Genomic DNA, 20,875 nt, shown 5'->3' on the forward strand with positions numbered 1-20,875 from the left:
ATAGCGGAAGTATATTTCCATCATGCTTTTATGTATTGGTCCGCTAACGTCTCATTCCTGTGTTGGCGTCATTGTTTCCTGCACCGAATATCGAACTCAGATCTGCAACCTCGCAAGCTTGTTGGAACCGACTATGACCGAGCACTGCTAGCAGATATACCCTACCTAGAATGAAAGCCCTCGTCTTCATCATTGGGGGAACTTGTAGCTTCCTCCCGTGGCGTCAATTGACATCCGTTCTTGTGTACTTTGTTGACGCATAAGGTAGACGTGGCAATGCAGGTTCATGCAGAGAGGAGCTAGCCTCACGTAGGACTTGATAAAAAGTAGAGAGGGTAAGAGAGCGGGAGATCAGGTCTCTAAGAAGCTTCATTGTAATGGTGGCAGACCCCCTTTCGCCCGTAATGGAAGTATGAGAGTCCCCAGTCGGCCTGCCACCACTAAGGTCTCTATTATAACAGACAGAGCTTGGAATCAGTCCCTGCACCTTAAATCTAATAAGGAGGGGCGATGGTTGTAACGAAGGCGTTGAACCTCACGGTTCAGCGCTCTGTGGCCGCAAGCTCACTTGTCTCAGGCTCGTCAGGGTACGTAGAAGTAAGCTGAAATTAGGGCAGGCAACTTGCTAAGCAGGCTTTGAGACAGTACGGTTCGCTCTGTCTGTGTCAAACGAGGGGCAAAGAAAGGATTAATAATGAGACGGCACGACAGCACAGGTACAGGTATCAAGCCGGAAGAAAAGAAGGTTGTAGGGACGTTGCAACGGCTGCTTGCTTCAAGTCTTGCAGCGTCCCTACCGGAATAAGCACTGGGGAACTCTGAACTCCGGCTACCGTCAGTTGCACTGCAATAGAAAGAATTACGCTGCGCTGCACATTTGCGTTCCAACCTTGTTAGGGTTTTGCACTGCTTCAACTGCCGCATTCTTATATACACGTTCCACTTGGATAAGCACCGTGCCGTGGCAAAGCCTTGCAGTTTCGAGGGTGGGAATATAGTGACTGATCTTGCAACGCGCAAATGGGTGGGCATGCCTTTACTACTAGTGCTACAGATGGCCCATCGCCACTATCGACACCGCGGATGCCTCCGGACATCTACTTCGTGCTACGCGATCAATACTTGCAGCTTCTCTCGAGCGTTTACACCCAAACTGCAACGCCAATTGAAGCGCCGGAGAAGGCATCATACGGTGACATTGACATACTCGTCACTCTTCCAAAATCCACATCCACCTCAGCTGAATCTCTCGCGAAAGTGCTGGGAGCCGAGAGGATATTTACCATTCTTGGATCCCCTACCACATCCTTTGCTCTCCCGTATCCCAACTTGCCAAACAACTACGTCCAACTCGACTTGCATCTCTCCCGGCCTGAAACCTTTCACTGGCAGCTTTTCCATCAGTCCCACGGCGACCTGTGGAGCCTGCTTGGAACGACTATTCGCCCGTTTGGTCTCACGCCCAACGATGCAGGCCTTCATGTGCGAATTCAGGAAATTGAGGACTTGAACAGGAAAAAGGCTTTGCTGTTCTTGACGTGCGATCCGGATGCCGTACTCGAGTTTCTTGGTCTCAACAGGGACGCCCACAAGCGCCCTTTTGAGAGCGTCGAGTCAATGTATAGATATGTCAGCGGATGCCGATTTTTCAGCGACGAGAGGTATGTGAGAGGCGAGCGGAAGGCTAATGATCGGAAGAGGATGGTCCAGAGGGAGTTGTATAGGGCATTTATTGAAGATTGGCTGCCCGAAAATGCGCATTTGGTTGGACAGCAGAAGGAGAAAAACGCACAACTCTCGCGTGAGGGTGTCCTCCAAGAATCATTGAGCAGATTTGGTAAAAGAGAAGAATATGAGAATCGAGTTGAAGAATGGAGGAAGGAGAGAGAGGAGTTGCTAGCAAAGCAAGAGGGAAGACAAATACGAAAGGCGGATGCAGCGGAAGTAGAGGAATATGCATCTGCATGGATGAGTTGGCTGAACCGCAGTGCATGAGATTGACTGTTGGCTTTCCATTTGGAGTTGAAACACTGCACGGAGATGTTGTGTGTTTTGCGGATACCCGCGTCATCTGTCTGAAGCTGCTCAAGATCATGCTCGTCATCCATCTTCTCATTCTCACATCGAAGGCAGCAAGCCCACCTTGCCACGCCCTCGTTCAGCTCATCCTGCCTTATCTCGACGATCCAGCTCAACATCCGCCTATTAAGTCGGCCAATCCCTCGCTTGCCTCGAGCCCTCTTGTACCCATCTCCTCGATATCATCCAAGCTCTTCTTTCCCCAGAAATCCTTCACCCCATTGACGAACCGCCTGCTCATCTCCTCGACTTCGGGCTCGTCCACGGCTGCGAAACAGATTCTGAAGTACGCCCAACTTCGCTTGTCTCTGATCTCATCGGTTGGAGCGAATATGGAGCCGGGCGCAACCAGCACCAGGTACTTCTTCGAGGTCAAATGGACCCATAGCCCCTGTGCAAGCTTGGCGGGCGTGGTTTTGTTCCAAAGTGGGTGGGAGGGGAAGTTAACATGGACCCTGACTAGGATTAGACCCGAGACACAACAAAGTGTTAAAAGACAAAAGGGACTGACCATACGAACATGCCACCAAGCGGCCATATAAAATCAAAGAGAGTGACCTTCTCAACGACGCTCCATTCAATATCGATGCTCTTGCGGCGGCCAGATTTGACTAGCTCTTTTCCTCCTTCAAGAATGGAGCACATGGTCTGCATCCTCCGCTCATAATTCCCACGCAGGCCTTGAAGCCAGCGGACCCAACCCTCCACTTGCCATCCCCCATCGCTCTTTCCACCGCCACGGCCATGCTTAGGGTCATGAGGCCCCATTATAAGCTCGGCGATCATCGACTGAACGAAGCCAGAAGGCTGCTGGGTTGAAGTCTCAGTGATGCGAAGCAGTCGTTCACAGAGGTTTGGTTGGGTGGTTATCCAGCCAAGGCGGCAACCTGGAGCGACAGTCTTGGAGAATGTATCGAGACGGACCACACGGCCTTGGTAGTCGACAGAGAGGTAGCTAGGGACAAGGGAATCGAGGAATGGATATCCGGAGGACTTTTGTGATTCGGGGGGGTTAAGGTCGGGATGATCTGAATGAGCATTGGCAGCAGGCCGACCTCGGTGGGCAAGGGAAGACTCGTTAGCCGAAGGATATTGGAGATACCAGTATGGGTCGTCTTCGATAATCACCACGTCGAACTTGACACAAACTGCGTAAATGTCTTTGCGGCGTTGGACACTGAGGGTTCCAGAAGTCGGATTCTGGCCGATCCTGGCTCGGCGTGAGTCCAATCAAGATCAAATGGCATACATGGGGTCTTACGTCACGGTATAAATCATGTGCGGTCTCTTTCCCCTGCTTTTGTCCCAATTGTCCAGGACGTCATACAATCCACCTCTACCATGGGCTACCATTCCCTCGTCATCAATCGCTACAGGAACGATGTTTAGCCCTCGCGGCTTCGCAGCCTGAATTGCGTTCATGTAGCAGAACTCTTCAACCAGCAATCCCTCTCGATGACCAATCCAATCTCTATCTTCGTTCCACGTATTGCTCAGTGCGTCTATTGCCTTGCAGAACCCATCCGTTGCACCACATGTCAAAATGATCTCAGGACCTCCGGCGTATGGAACGTTTGGGTGAAGGTTCTCAATGGTGAATTGGCGGAGGAAGCTATAGAGCGGAGGGTACCCTTGGGCCGTGCCATACTGGAGCGCGGTCTTCAGGTCGATTTTGCGGAGGACATTTTGGTTGTCTGAGGTCTTTGGGACAACGACTCGCGATGAGGAGATTCCATTTGAGAGTGTGGTCTTAGATAGCAGCTCTGAGGGAGGATCGACGGGCTTGTTGGGAGTAGGAATGAAGCGCTGGGGTAGAGCTGCGGCAGCTTCGAGAGTATCGAAGGGGAAGTAGTTGTTGTTCGGAAGGCCTCCAGCCAAATTGCCAATCCCAGGGATTGTAAAGTACTTGTAGAAGTCTTTGACATTGCTCGTCGTCCGGTTTGAAGTGACCTTGGAGTAGAGATGGCTCAGATCAATGGGCTCTGGCCGGCTATCAGTAATTGTTGATGCTTCCATACTGGCAAACACTGGCAATAATGGAAACGCTGAAGAGATCGGATGCAAGACTACTCGTACCCAGTACTGAAACCCTCAAGAAGTCGAAAATTTGATCAGCATGCGAGGATAATGATAACGATGTTTGTCAGCGCCGACCCAGGTGTACGTGCTTGGTAATGAGTATCTAGTCGATGACGCTGGTACGGTGTCCGATAACGACCAACCCTTGTTTTACGGCTCCACTTATAGTAGTTCAGCGTCCCGCGAATATCCCTAGCCTACACCACCCAGATTATCAACAAGTAGATGAAGAATCGCATACCAACCTTGCCAGTTCTAATCTTACCATCATTCTATGTCGCCGTTGCTTCCTCTGTTTGAGGAAGTTTATAGGTACTATTAAACGAGGGGAAACACATAGTGAGATCAAATCATACAGAGGAGTACTGTGACAGCGAGTTGAGGGGCAGCGAGGTATCAAGATTGGCTGTACTCTAAGCGGCACGAGGCCGGTCTTACTCATTCAATTGATCTCGTACGACTACAATCATCATAAAACCGAAGGATTTGCGTGCGCTTGATAGTCGACACTCGACATCTCCATTCAATTTTCTTTAGGCGAGGGTCCGAGGCCCGTATTATATCGACTTAATTCAAACAATCATCTTCCTCTTTAAAAGACTGACTGATTCCTCAAGGTGATTGTAGATGAAAATCGCATCATTCTAAGAGCTCCATGCCTCGCCTTGAATCAAGCAATTTCAGGATTTAATACCTGAACAAGTGCGCGCTTCAAAAGCAACTGCTTCTACAATCTTCTCGATTTAGGGGCACTGCACCCGAACACGACCCAAATTGTGTAATTCACTGCCGTCCACCGACGATTCAACCAATCGGAGACACAGGGTTTCCTTCCCGGCGCAATTCTTATTTCTTACTTCTTACACTTGGCTTGCAAAGTGCAGACTGGCGGTCAAGTCTAAGGACGACGACCCTACCTTAAGCCTATAACCACTCTTCCATCCCTTTCATCCTGTCCTCGCACTACATGCTCGTCGAAAGATGCGCTACTTTTACATCCTACCTTGATTAGGTAGAGTCATTGGAGCATGCAGGCACCGTGCGCGACTCTTCCCCGGAGCCCATCGCACCAGTAGGCTGTCGGAGATCCATTATGAGTGAGCGCAGCTAACCAATCTGCAGGACTTCATTCGCCTGCTTCCTTACACCGTCATGGGCCCTGAAAACCATAATGATGACGCCGAAAACGGTGCGCTACTTGATGAACAGCCTTCCTGGCAGTACGAAGAGAGAGATGATGGACCTGAAGCATCTACACCCGGGGGATCGGATATGCATATGCAGTCTGGGTCATCAGACGCGGGAGATAGTCAATCTCCTCTCCCAGTCTGGCTGCGCGAGTCATCAAAGTCTTTTCACTGGAGATGGGTGCCTGTCCGCGTTCGACAAGCTGCTCGAGCGGTCGTAGCCTGGTCTAAAGGGCCTGATCCGCCTCAATTACAGAAGATTACGCCCTTCTTCCCGTGGATACAAGAATCACTGGCAAGGTTCATTGCTAATCATCTACCGAAGCAAAGACATAAGGCTGCTCTACTAGCCTTTTTCTACTTCTGCTGGCTCTTGACCTTCATTCTGGTGCTCAACCACTCTGCACAAGCTGGCAACATCGAAGGTTACGGCAAACCGCAGCCGATCTGGTGCGGAGCAAGCTTCTGGTGAGCCGTACTCTAGATCCCGGGATGCTCAATACTGACTGCAGTAGGAATCCCGGTAACAGCTGTGGCTTGAACGGAAACAGATGTCGCCCTTTTGACAATGCTACCCTCGCCTTTAGATGTCCTGCCAATTGTAAGGCTGTGAAGGTGCTAAACCCACATGCGGTGGGTGACCAGGAGATTAACTACCAGTCGTATGTGATTGGCGGACCAACAAGGAGAAAAGAGAACTTCACTATTCCAGACACTGCCTATCGCGGTGACTCGTTTATATGTCAAGCAGCCATACATGCGGGTCTCGTTGGCAATGATAATGGTGGGTGTGGTGTCGCTCTTCTCTCCGGCCAGCAAAGTAATTTCACATCCACAAAACGGCATGGGATTCAGAGCATTGGATTTGATTCAAGCTTTCCAAAATCCTTTACGTTCATCTCCGGACTCTCATCGCAGTGCGTAAGGGACCTGCGTTGGCCGCTCCTCGCCGTCACTTGCGGGTTCACTACCATCCTATCCCTCTGCACGACTTCCCCGCCTGTCTTCTTCTGCTCGATATTCACCATGCTCTTTTTCCACGTCGGGCTTGTCTCAGATCCGCCAAACCACTCTGATTATGCCTCGCTCACGTCACTTGTCATTGGCCGTTTTCTACCAGCAGCGTTCGTGGCATTCGTCATATACCGCTTTTCCGTCAAACCCCAACAGACGGGCCTGACAGCCAACATCGAGAGAACAGTCCTGTGGCTTGGTGGAGCGTGGGTGGGCGGTCTCAACAATTACACATTCGCCTTCATTCCTCTACAACGCCTAACTCCACACGACCTCAAAGTGCAGGCTGGAGCAAAACTTGCTTTGGTCCTGGTCGTACTCCTAATTTTTACCATTGCGCTTGGCCAGGTCTGGTATCTCCGGCTCGAAGGACGCTTCCCTCGCTACCTAGCCATCTACTCCATTTTCGTGGCTTTCCTACTCCTCTGTGTCGCTCTACCTCCTCTCAATCTTCGCATTCATCACTATGTACTGGCCCTCCTACTGCTGCCGGGTACGCGTCCGCAGACAAGGCCAGGCTTGCTTTATCAGGGTATTCTCGTGGGCTTGTTCATCAACGGCGTCGCTCGCTGGGGTTTCGATTCCATAATGCAGACAACGGTGGATCTACGTGGGGACGGACAGTTGGGTTCGCTTCTGCCGGACATCACAGCGCCAGTACTCGGTTCATCCAACATCACTTTCTCATGGAGCCGGCCCCCGCATCCGTATGATGGTGTCAGCGTGCTTGTGAATGATGTCGAAAGGCATCGGTGGTACTATGGCGAAGGAGACCCTTCGCATACGTTCTACAGGAACGATGAGATGGAGAAAGAGTACTTCAGGTTTGGATACATGGGTGGAAGCGAGACCGGGGATTTTACCAAAGCAGGCGTATGGGAAACAGACGGCGGTTTCAAGGAGATGGAGCCGGGGCCAAGTAAATAAAGAGATCAGTGTTTATAGATCGCATAGAAACTGGAAATTGACCGAGGCCACAATGAGCCATTATCAAATTAGGCGGAAACGTCAAGGCTTGTGGCTACCACATGGCCTACTTACATTGTCCACATTGATGACTTCTGCTTGTTTACTCTGCATACATGGATGCTTGAACACCCCAGACTGAGGCAGAAATTTTAGCATCAAATGTGGAGCCACCCCCCAATGCAATCTGGGGCATACTGCGTGATCACGCTTGATGAGCGATTGAAAGGGATGATCGTCTTTGCTCCACTGCACCACAACACAGTAAGCCGCCTAGCAAATGCATGCTCTCCTAACACGGTTACGATGAATACGCCGACTTTTCCGCACGTAGGCCCAACGCCAATAATCAGGTCATGTCTCATCGTTCATCCAGGTTAGCCCGTGAGCGGCTTCCTCTAACGGCTGATATCCTCATCAGCTTCAGATCGACCACCAAGATGTCTCTCATGGGCACATACAAACACCTCCCGGGCATATTCTTCGATCCCTCTCCAACCGGGCCACAATGCTCTTGCTTCTTCGACTGCAGTGCCTTTCCCACTATCGCCACCACTACCGTCTCCGTTCCAGCCATTGGCATCATTTACTTCCCTTGAAACGCCCCTTTCCAGGTCCATGCCAAAATACGGAGCTTTGTATTTTCCAAACAACACCTCTAATGCTAGGAGTTGTTCTCTGTAGCCGTTTGGAACGCTGACTTCGATATCGATGGTCTGACCGCAGACATAGCGGACTGGGCGGCGTAAGGCACAAGAAAAGAGGCGACATACACGAGTGGGAGTGAGAAGCTCGAATGCTAAGGCGATGCTGGAGGTGGTAGACCATCAGCGATCATGACACTTTTGGGGAGGGCGATGGACATGAATGAACACACCGATGTCCGGACCATTTCTGCGGCCCGTCCTTGAGTATCTGAAGGACCGCAGGACCAGTGTCATGCTCTGCGTCAAACCAAGGGATGGCTATGTGGGGATCAAATGGTGCCTTCCACTCGAAACTACCGTCAGATTGTAAAGCCATGCGGAACAGAGGCATAGGGAGGCTAGTGAAGTTATTATCTGGCGATCGTCAGTCTTCTTTCGCTCTCCTTGGCGTCCACCTCACCCACTATAGATGCCTGTGTAGACAAAGGTAGCAGGGAGACCGATCTAGGTTCAGAAGTACTGGTATCAGCGCTGAGGTCGTATCACAGAACAACCATTTCCTCTCACCTGCCGTCTGTGTACAGTATCAGCATCGGCTTGCCATGGACGAGAGAGAACATGTTGGACTCACATGTAATTCTCGACCGTAAATTTACAGCTCCATAATGGCACCGCTGGCCAACCCTTCCCGAAGACACTATGATCAGGCATGCTGCTGTAGACGTATTGCTGGACATGAGCTTTCTTGGCCGCATCGGCCAGCGATTTGCCGATGGCCACCTCGTCGCCCCATGAGATGGTATTGATGAATGCCTTGCGAGCACCTGCGAAGAGGTCTGCTACGAGCTCTTTGTCTTCGAGGGAGCCTTGGATGAGGGTAACATTTTGGAGGGCTTCAAGCTCTTGGCCAACGGGGGTTGTCTTCTGACTGACATGGGCTCTGACCTGATACCTACCCGCCTATCAGTGTCACCGTGTCTCCGCCTCGGTAGGGGCGAGGATGATTGAGGGGACATGATTTTACCCTACTGCCGAGGCGACACGAGCAAGGGAAGCAGCTTGTCGGCCTGTAGCATTGACGATTACTAGTGTCTTGTTTGTCATGTGAATTGCTGCAGGAAATCAAAGGGATATGGTAATGTGAAAAGAACAGTATGGTGTCCACTAAAGCAGGGCTTGAACTGAGAGACGTTGGAGGGAGTGCATGGAAGAAATGCAAATGGAGGAGGAGGAGGAGAAGGAGGAGAAGAATGATGATGATGATGATGATGCAAGGGGAGCTGGGATCACGCAAGGTCAAAGAGAGGAGGGCAAGTGGTATGGGAAACGGGGAACGGGAAACGGGGGGAAAAGCTGGGGAAATAGAGTTGTTGGGTAGGGCAGAGATATTGTTTGGTACTGGAATGGTGGAAGAATCAAGTAGTAGTAGTAATAATAAGAAGAATAATAATAAGAATAATAAGAATAATAATAATAATAATAATATGATGGGGAAGAACGGGGGAGAACGGGGAAGAAAGGAAGAATTGAACTACTCGTACTACTCTGGTATGTAAGGTACTTTAGAGTATACTCTATCTTCCCCCACAATCAGAGTTTGTTTGATAAGGAAAGTCAAGGAAAGCCGTCTTTTCTTAGCTCTGAACCGTCGACATGGTGACATCTCATGACACGATATGAGGATACGGTGATTGAGCAAGATAGAGAGTCATAAAATCATATGCTGCTTGGCTCGTTGGACAGGATGTGGAGGAGAGTCAGCGGTGTGCAGAAGGCGAGGAAGGTATTGTGTGACCGTGTGCGTGATAGTATCGAGTCAATCCTCACGCGGACAAAGCTCCGATGCCACTTGATTGATAGACAGATCCGCGGAGACGATCAATTCATCCATCCTTCAAACAAATTATCATGTGAGGTAAGCAATCGTTGTATGCATTCATCCTAACTGGGCTGCGTTGAGGAAGAGGGGCAACAAATGGTAGTCCTCGTTCGGATAACGTGTATCTGCAACTTTCCAAGAGGCGTTGTTCGATGATGATGATGATGATGATAATGGTTGAATGATTGATGGTGTGAAAACAGTAAAGTAAAAAGCAGGGACTGATATATTTACGTAATCCCGTCTGAGGGTCTAAAAGCTTGAAAAAGATTCTGGGGAATGCGAAAAATATACGGGTGAGGCTTTATTGGTTATAAGCGAGTCCAAACAACCGAAAAGTAAGGTAGTCCAACAACCTCGTCTTCACAACCATGATTAGCGAAAAGCAACGGATAATACTTCTGCTTCGAGTCAAACGCGAGAAGATCCATCGGGCGATCAAAGCACCTCGAGTATCCACCGAGTCTGACCGAAATCACTCGTCTCGCAAAGAGAGAAAGAAGAAGAATCTATGGGCATCTACTACGGTTGTATTTGGTGCGGAAGTTCGCATCATCGCTTCCGAGGGACAAGGAGGAGGTTGATCTGTTACGGCCTTTTGCAGCATCTAGCCGTCCCTTGGACTCACGGGAAGGCTAATAAGTAATAGCACGTGGACTGGAAACTATCCCGAAAATCGTCACTACAACCAATCACCAGAGAACACATGCTTTCACAAATTCGAGGTTGGATCGAGGACATTATTGAGCATCGTCATAGGCAGTTGGACAGGTGTTCCAGGGAGCTCATCGAGTAGACTCGTCCTGCTGTTCAACTGGGGCCTGGCCATCTGTTCGTAGGCATTCTGGCAGCTACTTTGGGTATCTGGTGCACGTAGCCTTCCAGCAAGCCATCAAAGGCTTTGGTGAAATCATCTTCAACTGGAAAATCCTTCGCGCAAAGCACCACCTCTATCCTTCCAAAAACAACCATTTGATTCTCACCCCAAACAAGCCGTGGCGCGCATAGCTATAATGCCCCAAATACCTAACAGTCTCGAGCGCTGGCCTGCTCTGATCTTGCACGATCATAGGCTTAAGCCGTATGAACTAGCTGATGATGCGTAGGAGCATTTCGTCCCAAGTTTGAGCGGACGGGAAACTTCTCTCTTCATGCTGGAATGTTTGATATATTCGGGATCGATACCCCCACAACTACGACTTTTTCTGGCGTCGCTTCTGCACATCCAACAGGTCAATGAATCACCCCAGGGACGGTTGGCTCTTGAATACAATAATTTGTTCTGAAGACGGTCGTAGATTTCAGCTTCGACGCGACGGCACACAAGCCAATTGATGCTATTAATTGGTACGGAGACATTTGAAGCTGGCGTTCTCGGTGCGTTTGCGTCCAGATCTCTGCCTGGTGTTATTGAAGCAACTCTTTAGAGTAGTGATCGGCGTCTTGGAAGGAAAGGATGCTTCACTGCATAACAATGTCACGGCAGATGTTACTTTATCTCCACAAATTTCCGCGAAGAGTGAACGGCGGCTAAATTTGGACCCGGAACCTTAACTACGCCACTCCAACCATGCTCCATACGTCTGGTGAACTTTGAGCGAGCAATCGAGCCATGCTGAGCTCGTCCGCATGGACATGAGCCCCTGACCGTTTGAGTAGGGAGACATGTTCCATGAGTCCGGCATTGGCTGAGGCAAACAAAGGCGTTCGGCCGGTGTTGTTTCGCAGGTGCACTGAAGCGCCTTTTGTCAGCAGGATCCGAAGGATTTCTAGACTAGGTCCTGTAGCGGCAATATGCTTTCGTGAATGCTTAGCTTAAAAATGCCGTCAATGATGCGTGGGTACTCACCAAAGGCGTATTGCCGGAGTAATCGGCCTCGTTGAGCAGCCAGCCATGATCGCCCTTCAAAAGCTTCTGGATCTCGGGAACGTCCCCCTTGGAGATAGCATATCCAAGGGACGTAAGGCGTGCTAGTCGGTCAGGTAACACGCCGCTGGGGTGCTCAAATACCATGTTCACCTGCTCTGTCATCTCACCTCTCAAAGAAACAGACATCTTCTGTACGATATCTTCAGGGTTTAAGCCTGGCATCGCAAGGAGATAGGAAAGCTTCGCAAGGGCGGCCTCGGAGGTCATATCATGCCCAGGAATGACGCCAGCATGCTTCAGCAACATCGCGGGTTCATACAGGGGACTGACAGTTCCGGTCATGCCTACAATGGGGATTAGTGCAGTCCGGGTACATGAGTGGATATTCTCACACTGAGTGATGTTGACAATAATGATGCCTCTTCTGATTGCGTTTGCAAACACTTTGGTGAGAGCTCCATCAGGTCCTCCAGGGGCATTCCCTGCGCCAAAAGTCTCCTGTATCACAATTTCGCCGTCAGTATTGCCTATTTGAGGGGTTATATCGACCCTTGGAACATGTTTCGAGAGTAGAGACTCCCAAGACATGTTTAAAGCTCAAGACTTGCCTCAAAAAGGGGAAATATGGGCTGCGGAAATGCGTACTAGCACTAGACCTTTAAGGCCATCAAGCTGAAGCACAGCTTCGACCATTCGGGGCTCTATGCCGGGAAAGATCCTCAGACAAGCTACATCGGCCGTTGCACGATTCGTTTGTATACTAAATGGCTCGAGATGCGTTGGCCTGTGAATCAGTTCCCATTTCACGTGGGTCTTGAGTGATGAGATAGTTCCTCTACGCAGATTACGGAGTCAGCATTGCTTGTTCGCGGCAAAGACTGGAGTTGCAGGACAGGTCTCGGGAGTAGAAAGGTAAAATTTCTCCCGAAACATGTCTCGCAACTCAATCTCGGTACCAAATGTGCAGGGTCATCTCCCAAATGTACGTACAATGGAGGCGCATTTGGCGACGCAAAGGCTGAAAAATCGCTAGCAGAGACTTTGGTAGTCCTGTTCCCGCGAAAAAGGTTGTAATTAAAGAAGAGGCATACTTCAGGTATCATAAAGTGGCCAGCAATGATCAAGGATCCTAACAAGTTATCTGTGGCATCATTTTGGAGCTCTAGCATTGGCGCTTGGCTTCCTGTCAAGATGACCGGCTTCCCTAGGTTTTGCAGCATGAAACTGAGCGCAGAGCACGTATAGGCAAGGCTGTCTGTGCCATGTAAGATGACAAAGGCGTCGAAGAGCTTGTAATTTCTGAAGATTGTCTGAGCAATTTGGCTCCACCCTTCAGAGGAGATTGAGGAACTATCCAGAAGCTCTTGAAACTCGAACACAGCATACCGAACATGCTTTTGATACGTACTGATTGGCGTTCGCAGGCTACGGTGAGACACCTCGGTCCCGTCGTCGACCACGACGACAATATCGTCGGGATTGGAAAAGTCGTTAAATGAAGGACGAGGAGCCATGCCAGACTCCAGGAACCCTCTTGCAGGTACGAAGCCATTTGGGCTTTTCTTCATGCATATGGTTCCGCCAGTCATGATAATTAGGACCCTCGACTCCAGTGCCGACGAACCAATGGAGTGTTGATCCATAGCGATGATGGTAACACGCCAGAGATCTGATTTGCTTCACTACAGAAGATGCACGATCAATACCAATTGGGCAACGGAGAGCGAAGCAGAGCTTGTATTAGTGGATGATAACCGGCCGAGGTTCGAAATTCTGTGACCCAAATGCTCACTGGCTGGACACCCTAGTATCTAGACACAATGCCTACACCAAACAAATCTTCTTGGTGGAGATAAGCAATCTGTTCCCTTTCAAAATTCTTTCTTCTACCCAGATTTTTTTTTATCTAACAAGATTTCCAGCGCTGTAGACTCGAGGTCTCATAGCACTGTAAAAGTTGTAAAGGCTAATGCCACAAATAGATGGAGAAATAGACCTGAGAAAGACGAGGAGCAATGCTGCTCGTACAAGATTTTCTCCGTCACGAGCACCTAGCCCGCATTCAGATTAGTGCACTTCTAGTAAACATGTCGGCAGCACCAGCCGTGTGAGAGGTCAACGAAATTGAGTTACTCTAATTGTCTGTCAAGTTTTGTTTCTGTCAAGTTTTGTTTCTGGAAATTTCATTAAGAGGTACAAAATTAAAGAAACAACGAACGTGGAAGGTATCTATCGCTGATGCATGCTGCGCAAAACCTCAAATTTCATCCCGTGATCCCAGTGTGCCCATCAATATCATATCATGATCATCTCCCGTGTGTACATATGCCGCCATGTCAAGCTTGGTGTATCTCCTCAATCCACGCCTCTGCCATCCCCGAACGGAAACGCTGGTATTATCAGAGGTTCTTCCCTCTCGTCCGCCGCCCTGGCGATCATCTTCGGTTTTTTGGAGACTTGATGATCCGCTCGATGAAGAGCCTGCTTCTTTGCCAGACTCATCGACCTGGTGAGCCCTTTCCAGCCACTGTTCATGGTGGTGGGTGGGTTGGAAGTGTTTCTGGCCCGAGCAACGCTACCCGGCTTCTTGCTGGTCGAGTTGTATGAGTTCCTAGGGGACAGGCGTGGCGGACTGAGCGAGTATGGGTCGTAGTCGTTGTAGGTGGGAGCCTTGCGTAGTTCAAGATCGGGGAAGTAATGCTCATCTTCCTCCTCCTCCTCCTCTTGCACAATGCGAACACCGTCATCAGGAAGCCATGAGTCGGGAGCTAGCGAGCGGAGGCTGGCTTTGCGCGTCGGAGGACCAGCCTCTGGAGTAACAATCTTTGTGGCTTCAGAAGCGACGAAGGGCCTGTTCTCGTCTGTGACCGTGGGCATGCGGAGGGTGGCGTTCTTCACAAGTGAGCGTGAAAGCACCGACTTCTCCGCTCGCTTGCGTTTGTGCATTGGGGCGAGGTTGGTGATGTCCACCAACTTCGGTTTGCCCATTGCGAGTATGGGAACAGCAATAGCAATCTCGGCTTCGTATTCGTCGGCGGTGAGTGGCTCGGTAGTCGCCTCGACAACTTTCTCTGGAACCTTATGCTTGAGCTCCTCTTCATTGCTCTCGGTGTCGCTATCGGGACTGGGAGAGGGTTCTTCCTCGCTCGACATGTAGCGATCATGAAGATTCGCTTTGCTGTATGTGTCGATGCGGAGATGGTTTGGGTTATCCTTCTTCGAGGGCACTCTGCCGATTGTTGTCGATGAGAGATGCCTTTCCTTCTCGGGCCTCTCGTAAGTCTCGTCCAGGATCCATAAATGGTCTGCCATGGCGTTGTTGCTTTTGATACTTTGCTTTGCACCGTCTAATTGTCGTGAACCTGATACTGAGTGTCGATGATGGAGGACAGGCATAACCATTACTGCTGGATGGTGCTGATTGTAGGATGGTGGTCAGGATGGGAGGCTATGCTTTCATTCATGAACCAAGTTGATGATGATGATGACGATGATGGATGTGAGCTGAGCGTAGCAAGATTAGGCAATGTCACTGTAACAAGGCGTACAGCACGGTTTCAGAAGGACAGTGTTGGTTGGTAGTATCCAACATGGGGGGATTGTGGAAGAGTAATAATAATGGAGCTGAGAATGGAGTACGGTGGTTATAGTCAGCCGCGCCGCAGAAGGAAAGGCCGGCTTATCATATAGATTATGAAGGCAGGGCCGCAGGACATGTGCGTGTACCGTTTACAGCACGGTAAGATCGACAATCGCCAAAATAATAACCCTGGAAGTCGACGGAAGGTTTGACGGCTTTGATGGTGGGGAGAGTGTGTACCTGTGAGGGCAAGGGTTAAATGGGTGAAAAAATGATGAATGGGTTGTGGGTTTCAAGCCATCTATTGGCTAGGAAATTTAAAGAGGCTGCATGATCGTAGCCAACCGCAACTCCTACCCTAAGGTTAGTGTAGCTACGCTCGTGACATTCCCACCTCTCCACCATCCATTGCTGCGCCTATTTATTCCAGAGCGCAGCCATGCACGCCTCGTCACTCCGGGAAGCAAAAAAAAAAGAAAAAAAAAGACCCGACCTGTAACGGCGGGTTTAACGGTTCAACGGTATGAGAATCGGTCTGATCACGAAAGGATGGTTCCGTGAAGCTCTGTGGTCAGATGCAAATAGTGCGTCAAATATGAATACCGTGGACAAGAGGAGGTACTTAATGCCAATTGATATGTAATGTACATGCTTAGGTCCCTCCAAAAGGCCCCCTAGAAGTGGCACCAAGCGGACTAGCAGCCCCTCAGCCAAGCCGAAGGATTGACCACGTGAAACCGGCCGGGCCTGCTGTTTCAAGCCTGGCGTGCTTGTCTTGCAATTTACAATCTTCTGTCCATCTGCTTCCCGTGGCCCAAAATGACGACTCGACGAGCTCTTCAAGCCACCATCGACCATATGTCTAATTATCCCCCATCTTACCGTACCTTGTCTGTTTCAGTATCATTTTCTATCTGGCAATCCAAGTCTGAGGTCTGACTAGGTATACAATGCGGCTTTGCGCTTCTCCATGCTTCCATCCGCACCAGCCGTGGTTTTCGATTGTGATTGTGGATGTGATTGCTGAAGGAATTTCCCGAACGGCCACACATTTGGCTGTGGGCACTGGGGTGCATTAGCGTTCAATCTAACGGAGACAAAAAGAGGGGAAACGGAATTAAGAAAGCAGGCCCGTACCTACATGACGCATGACGCAGGAGCAACCTTCCGTATTGCATGAAGCCGTTCGCTGCTAGGTGCGCTTCTACAATACTGATAATCAGCTTGTCTACATACATTCTTACATACCGGTACTTATCTACTCTTTACTCTGTACAGGAAACTGCAATACCGTACATGTTATTGTTGGACAGTCGAATCGCCATCAGATTCTAACAGGCCGGCTGTCCAACGCTAACTCTACGGGCTCGAGCAAGCCGCAAGTTTAATATTCTCCTAGGCAGTAAAGTACTTTAGGCACCAGATGTACCTTAAATGACTAAAGTAATTCAATTTCTCCCACTCTTCGCCATCCTACTAAAGTACCTTAGATCAGACTACCTTAGATCTTTTATTATCATGAAATTGTATGGTACCGAGAGCATCTTTCTCTTGACCACGATACCATCTCTATCTATTCCTGTACCCTGACCTCTTTGACACCCACCAACCTCCGTCTCTTCTGGAAGCGGCCTGTCCTTTGCCATCATTTACCCACATGCTTCATCTTCACTTCTTCGCTACCATGCGATAGCCGGCCGTTTGTGTGGAGACTGGACAATCACTCTCATGCAGCGGCTGTCTCGATGAAGACGCATAGATACATACGCGTGCCACTAACATTGCCCATTTCTATGCGGCTGCATATGTGCCTTGCTTGCAGTCGCATATCTTACTACTTTCACTACCTATTTGGGCAAGAAAATTTTCCCAACAAAAGCCTTTGCTTCCAAACGATGCCAGCGCTGGCAGACGAGCTACGCCTATTACTGCCGTGTCAATGCTGTATGCGTCAAGGCTCAACAGTCAGCAACGCCCGGACGATTTGCATCTCGGATCATTACAGGACGATTGGTCCGATCCTCAGATACTTCTACGCCGAGCGATGAGTATAACCACTCCGCAATGCGTGTTTTTGGCGTCTGACCAGCGTCTATGAAGAGGTACGTGGCAACAGATTAAAGCGCTCTGGGCTCTAAGCTCTGGACACATTGCACCTATGCACGATGGACCTTGAATTATAAATATTGCCTGTGCGGTGCAGAGAGCACAATTTTGATGGTGCCGACAAGAGCTTGGCGACAGCATTGAGCACCATCTCACATCTGCCCCGGAAGATCTGGCTTGCAATGATGCATATCTCGTAATACAATGAATTATGAACGGCCTGGACAGTGACTCAACCACAGCTTTGTCCACTTCGACTTGTGCAGACCCAAATTGTTTCAAGAAAATTGCCCGAAGCTTACATGTACCTACTCCGCTGGTGCCACCCAGGTTCAGGAACTTCAGGGGCCGCACGGTAGTAGTAGATCCGGCCTATTTCGCCCTGGCGGTTTGCTTTCCTCTCATGCATAGATGTTCTTAGGACCGTGAGACTATCGAACCTAATCTCCCTGCGTTGGCACTGTTTATCCGCGGATTTGGATGAAAATCTAGAGGTTTCTCATTTCATCAAAATGGTACTGGCTTAATACCTAGGGCGATGGTAATACAATCGTTATCTCCAAGTTTGCACAATTGTCATTTCATCGTCTCAATGATTAGATTAGTGTCATCATTCTTTTCTTTCCTTACTCTACAGTCCAATATATCGTCTCCAAATACAGTTCATTCTCAACGTCTCCGAAGGAAGCTCATTAATTGCAATATCGCAAGCATCTGTTATATCTCTGTCAACGAACTTCTGGTATTAATCGACGTCGCCACCTCAATACCGTTGCGGACCAAGCATAAGTCTCCATCTATCGGATCGTCCCACCCAGGCTGCTCAAAAGCCATGGCCCTGCATAATCAGGGCCCACTGGAGTCGTACTGGCCATCCCAAGAAGGTACGACTCAGGGGCCCCCAAATCAGGAAAACTGTTTTCCCGATTGTTTTTCATGCCATCGCAAACCTTAAAATATGCCACCGAAGTCAACTTCGGCTACTATCAACCACCTTGCAGCTTTGTTGGCCTGCATGAATCCAGTCTGCCAAGTATACCCGTTGTTGATTTCTTCTCCGCACTTCTCGCTATTCTCACACTCTACATGAAAAGTATTTGCAGCCTTTGGTTCGGATACAACCTTTTATGATAAGGCCTGGAATGTGTGGCTCAAGGTCTCGCACGGACAGAAGTACACGCATAATCATTCCCATGGAAAGAGCGAGAAGCTAGTGGAACGCCGCCAGGGAGTATGCAATTCCGGACGAGCGCTGTCAGACTCGCATGCTCGAGATACTATGGGGCTAGGCCTTCCGTCGTCTCGAGGAGCTAGATGGTTGAGAAACATGGCTTCCGTTTGGTTACCAGTAGCCGTGCTGTACCGAGTCAGAGGTACGATGTCAAAGAGATTGGGCACTTCGAGGCTCAAGCGCCGTAGCCACTATTCATCAGCTTGGGCTTCATGCCACACAGCTTCATGATCAACACAATATGACAAGTATAGAAGGCTTGCTGTTCACCGGATGCTTATAGCTCGAGTCTGGAGAGATTGCTATTATGTTGTACATATTACGACTACTTCAAACGATTTTCCACTCAAGGTCCCGTAGCAAGGCACTGGAACGCAGTCTTAAGGCCTCCGTTCCGGAGTGCACTGGTGCATCCGCCATGAGAAATGTGCCCACAAATCCGACAGGAGCGTAAAGCATCCACACCAACCTTACATAGTATCAAATATCATGACCTCCTGGAGTACGTACCAAATCGATACCCACTCCTGGAATGGCACGTGCAAAGAACTGTTTCCAGGTTCTCATGTATGCCACTCTTACCCCTTTCTCGACCGTGTCACCCTGGGCGTGATTCCACCATTTTCTTTCCCTTTTGCTGATCCATTGGAATGACCTCCCAAATGCACGGCATCTTCCATGCGTTGCACGTCAGGCACTTCCATCCTGCTCATGTCGATGGCCGCTCTTGTTGCCGTCTGGCTAAGTCTTCTGCTCTTCTTCCGCCCCCTTCCACCCTTTGCATTGTCTTTCTTGTATGTAGCGAAGTAGAAGGAGATGAAGAGTAGGAGGTAGGAGGAGATGATGCCCATGCCTGCAAAAGCAGCAAACTCTTCACCAGCGCATTTGCCGGCCGTAGGTAGGTTAGGGAAGTAGGTTGAGGAGAAGTAAGTGTAGGACGCAAAATAGACGAAGCCAAGATCGATGACGAATTGAGCTATTTGGAGCCTGGTGATCCATTTCTTCCACGAGATGCGCACGCCGCGCGCGGCTTGAAAGTAGTACCAGTACATGACTACGTGGACGGTGAGATTGAGGGTGATGGGGACCCAGGAGACGGCGGTCAGCCCAACGAGTTGAGTATAGCAGAGCAAAGCAGTAGCCCCGTGATGATAGGTATGGAGAAAGGCTGGGCGCATCAGCTGAGTACTTTAGGATTAGAAATTCTTGACGTACTGAGGGGCTTTTTCTTGAGAACCATGAAGACAGTGTCCAACAGCTCCACGTATTTTGTAAGATAGTTCAGCTACAGGCTGTCAGTCCCAACTTTCCTGACCGCGACAGAGGAGTACGCACGTAATATAGAGTCACCAGAGGGGCTGTCCATCCTCCCCTGTGGTCGCATATGGCGTAGAAGACTCCATTTCTCGCAATTGTTGGTAGCAACTGCTCAGTGAAGAGTGCCAGAAGAACTCCACTGATAATGGTCAAAGCTAGATTGTGCACCATGAATAGGCCATTGAGCTTGAATGGTTCCCGATTTTTCATGAACTCTCTCCCTGCAAAGACCGTCACGTAATACGTTATGAGCATTGTTACCGTCGCTGTGAAGGTCGACAGAGACGTTGCACCTGGTACGAAGACAAATTTGTTTGCGGAGTGTCCCACGACGTGGGAATAGAGCTTGTCGAATTGAGGCCATAGTTCCACAATGAAGGGTCTGTCGAGCGTAGGTAGGGGAATGGAATCGAGACGGTTGGATGACATGATGCCGGTAGTCTGCCAAAGCAGTGAGTGCCTTTGGCGATTGGTATTGGCTAAGGGTATATTCGGTGAAGAATAGTCAATGGGTCCGTATAGTGGAAAAGTGGTGGAAGAATGGGCTTGTTGTGCCAGAATAATTTCACATGCGGCAAGGTTGATAAAAGAGTGACTAGAATCGAATGTGAGAAGGCGATTGACGACGTGACACTGCTACGCAAAGGTCATTCGAACTTGATGAGAAAGTCTGGAGAAAGGAGAGTTGGGAGGAGGGACGTGATGGTTGCGCGGCGCTGGCGGGCGCTCAAATTTCGGCTGATGGAAATGCCTCGACCAATCATGGCAGGCAATCAACCAGCCATCAGGGAAGGTGAGCTCTTCATAGAAATGAGAGAAAATCTTTGAACGAGAAATTTGCCTTGACCAGAAGGCAACTGACGAGGTCCAATTGACCATATTCATCGACGGTATCTGCTCCTTTTAAAACACAGATTATC

General features: G+C 49.6%; 7 protein-coding genes across 7 annotated transcripts; 2 read left to right on the forward strand and 5 right to left on the reverse strand.

The window, feature by feature from the left end:
* Window positions 1-1,020: 1,020 nt before the first annotated feature.
* HO133_005501 (uncharacterized protein) lies at window positions 1,021-1,995 on the forward strand (the record flags this gene model as incomplete). Its single annotated transcript, XM_037296410.1, has 1 exon — window positions 1,021-1,995. One exon carries the CDS (start codon window positions 1,021-1,023, stop codon window positions 1,993-1,995), a length of 975 nt encoding a protein of 324 aa, XP_037148392.1.
* A 196-nt stretch (window positions 1,996-2,191) lies between these two features.
* HO133_005502 (uncharacterized protein) lies at window positions 2,192-4,095 on the reverse strand (the record flags this gene model as incomplete). The annotated part of the gene is made up of 3 exons (XM_037296411.1): window positions 2,192-2,534; window positions 2,591-3,289; window positions 3,341-4,095. 3 exons carry the CDS (start codon window positions 4,093-4,095, stop codon window positions 2,192-2,194), a joined length of 1,797 nt encoding a protein of 598 aa, XP_037148393.1.
* A 1,215-nt stretch (window positions 4,096-5,310) lies between these two features.
* On the forward strand, window positions 5,311-7,286 carry HO133_005503 (uncharacterized protein; the record flags this gene model as incomplete). Its single annotated transcript, XM_037296412.1, has 2 exons — window positions 5,311-5,813; window positions 5,861-7,286. The coding sequence occupies 2 exons, from the start codon at window positions 5,311-5,313 to the stop codon at window positions 7,284-7,286; spliced, it is 1,929 nt and encodes a 642-aa protein (XP_037148394.1).
* A 437-nt stretch (window positions 7,287-7,723) lies between these two features.
* Window positions 7,724-9,076, reverse strand: HO133_005504 (uncharacterized protein; the record flags this gene model as incomplete). Its single annotated transcript, XM_037296413.1, has 6 exons — window positions 7,724-8,135; window positions 8,203-8,386; window positions 8,437-8,476; window positions 8,540-8,546; window positions 8,604-8,924; window positions 8,997-9,076. 6 exons carry the CDS (start codon window positions 9,074-9,076, stop codon window positions 7,724-7,726), a joined length of 1,044 nt encoding a protein of 347 aa, XP_037148395.1.
* Window positions 9,077-11,405: 2,329 nt separating this feature from the next.
* Window positions 11,406-13,364, reverse strand: HO133_005505 (uncharacterized protein; the record flags this gene model as incomplete). Its single annotated transcript, XM_037296414.1, has 5 exons — window positions 11,406-11,648; window positions 11,701-12,065; window positions 12,114-12,219; window positions 12,367-12,556; window positions 12,712-13,364. The coding sequence occupies 5 exons, from the start codon at window positions 13,362-13,364 to the stop codon at window positions 11,406-11,408; spliced, it is 1,557 nt and encodes a 518-aa protein (XP_037148396.1).
* Window positions 13,365-14,076: 712 nt separating this feature from the next.
* HO133_005506 (uncharacterized protein) lies at window positions 14,077-15,123 on the reverse strand (the record flags this gene model as incomplete). The annotated part of the gene is made up of 1 exon (XM_037296415.1): window positions 14,077-15,123. The coding sequence occupies one exon, from the start codon at window positions 15,121-15,123 to the stop codon at window positions 14,077-14,079; it is 1,047 nt and encodes a 348-aa protein (XP_037148397.1).
* Window positions 15,124-19,216: 4,093 nt separating this feature from the next.
* HO133_005507 (uncharacterized protein) lies at window positions 19,217-20,384 on the reverse strand (the record flags this gene model as incomplete). Its single annotated transcript, XM_037296416.1, has 3 exons — window positions 19,217-19,806; window positions 19,854-19,923; window positions 19,974-20,384. The coding sequence occupies 3 exons, from the start codon at window positions 20,382-20,384 to the stop codon at window positions 19,217-19,219; spliced, it is 1,071 nt and encodes a 356-aa protein (XP_037148398.1).
* Between the last annotated feature and the right edge of the window lie 491 nt (window positions 20,385-20,875).

Source organism: Letharia lupina (assembly GCF_014066315.1).
Source record: "Letharia lupina isolate WasteWater1 chromosome Unknown contig_21, whole genome shotgun sequence".
In the NCBI taxonomy this organism is placed as follows: Eukaryota; Fungi; Ascomycota; class Lecanoromycetes; order Lecanorales; family Parmeliaceae; genus Letharia; species Letharia lupina.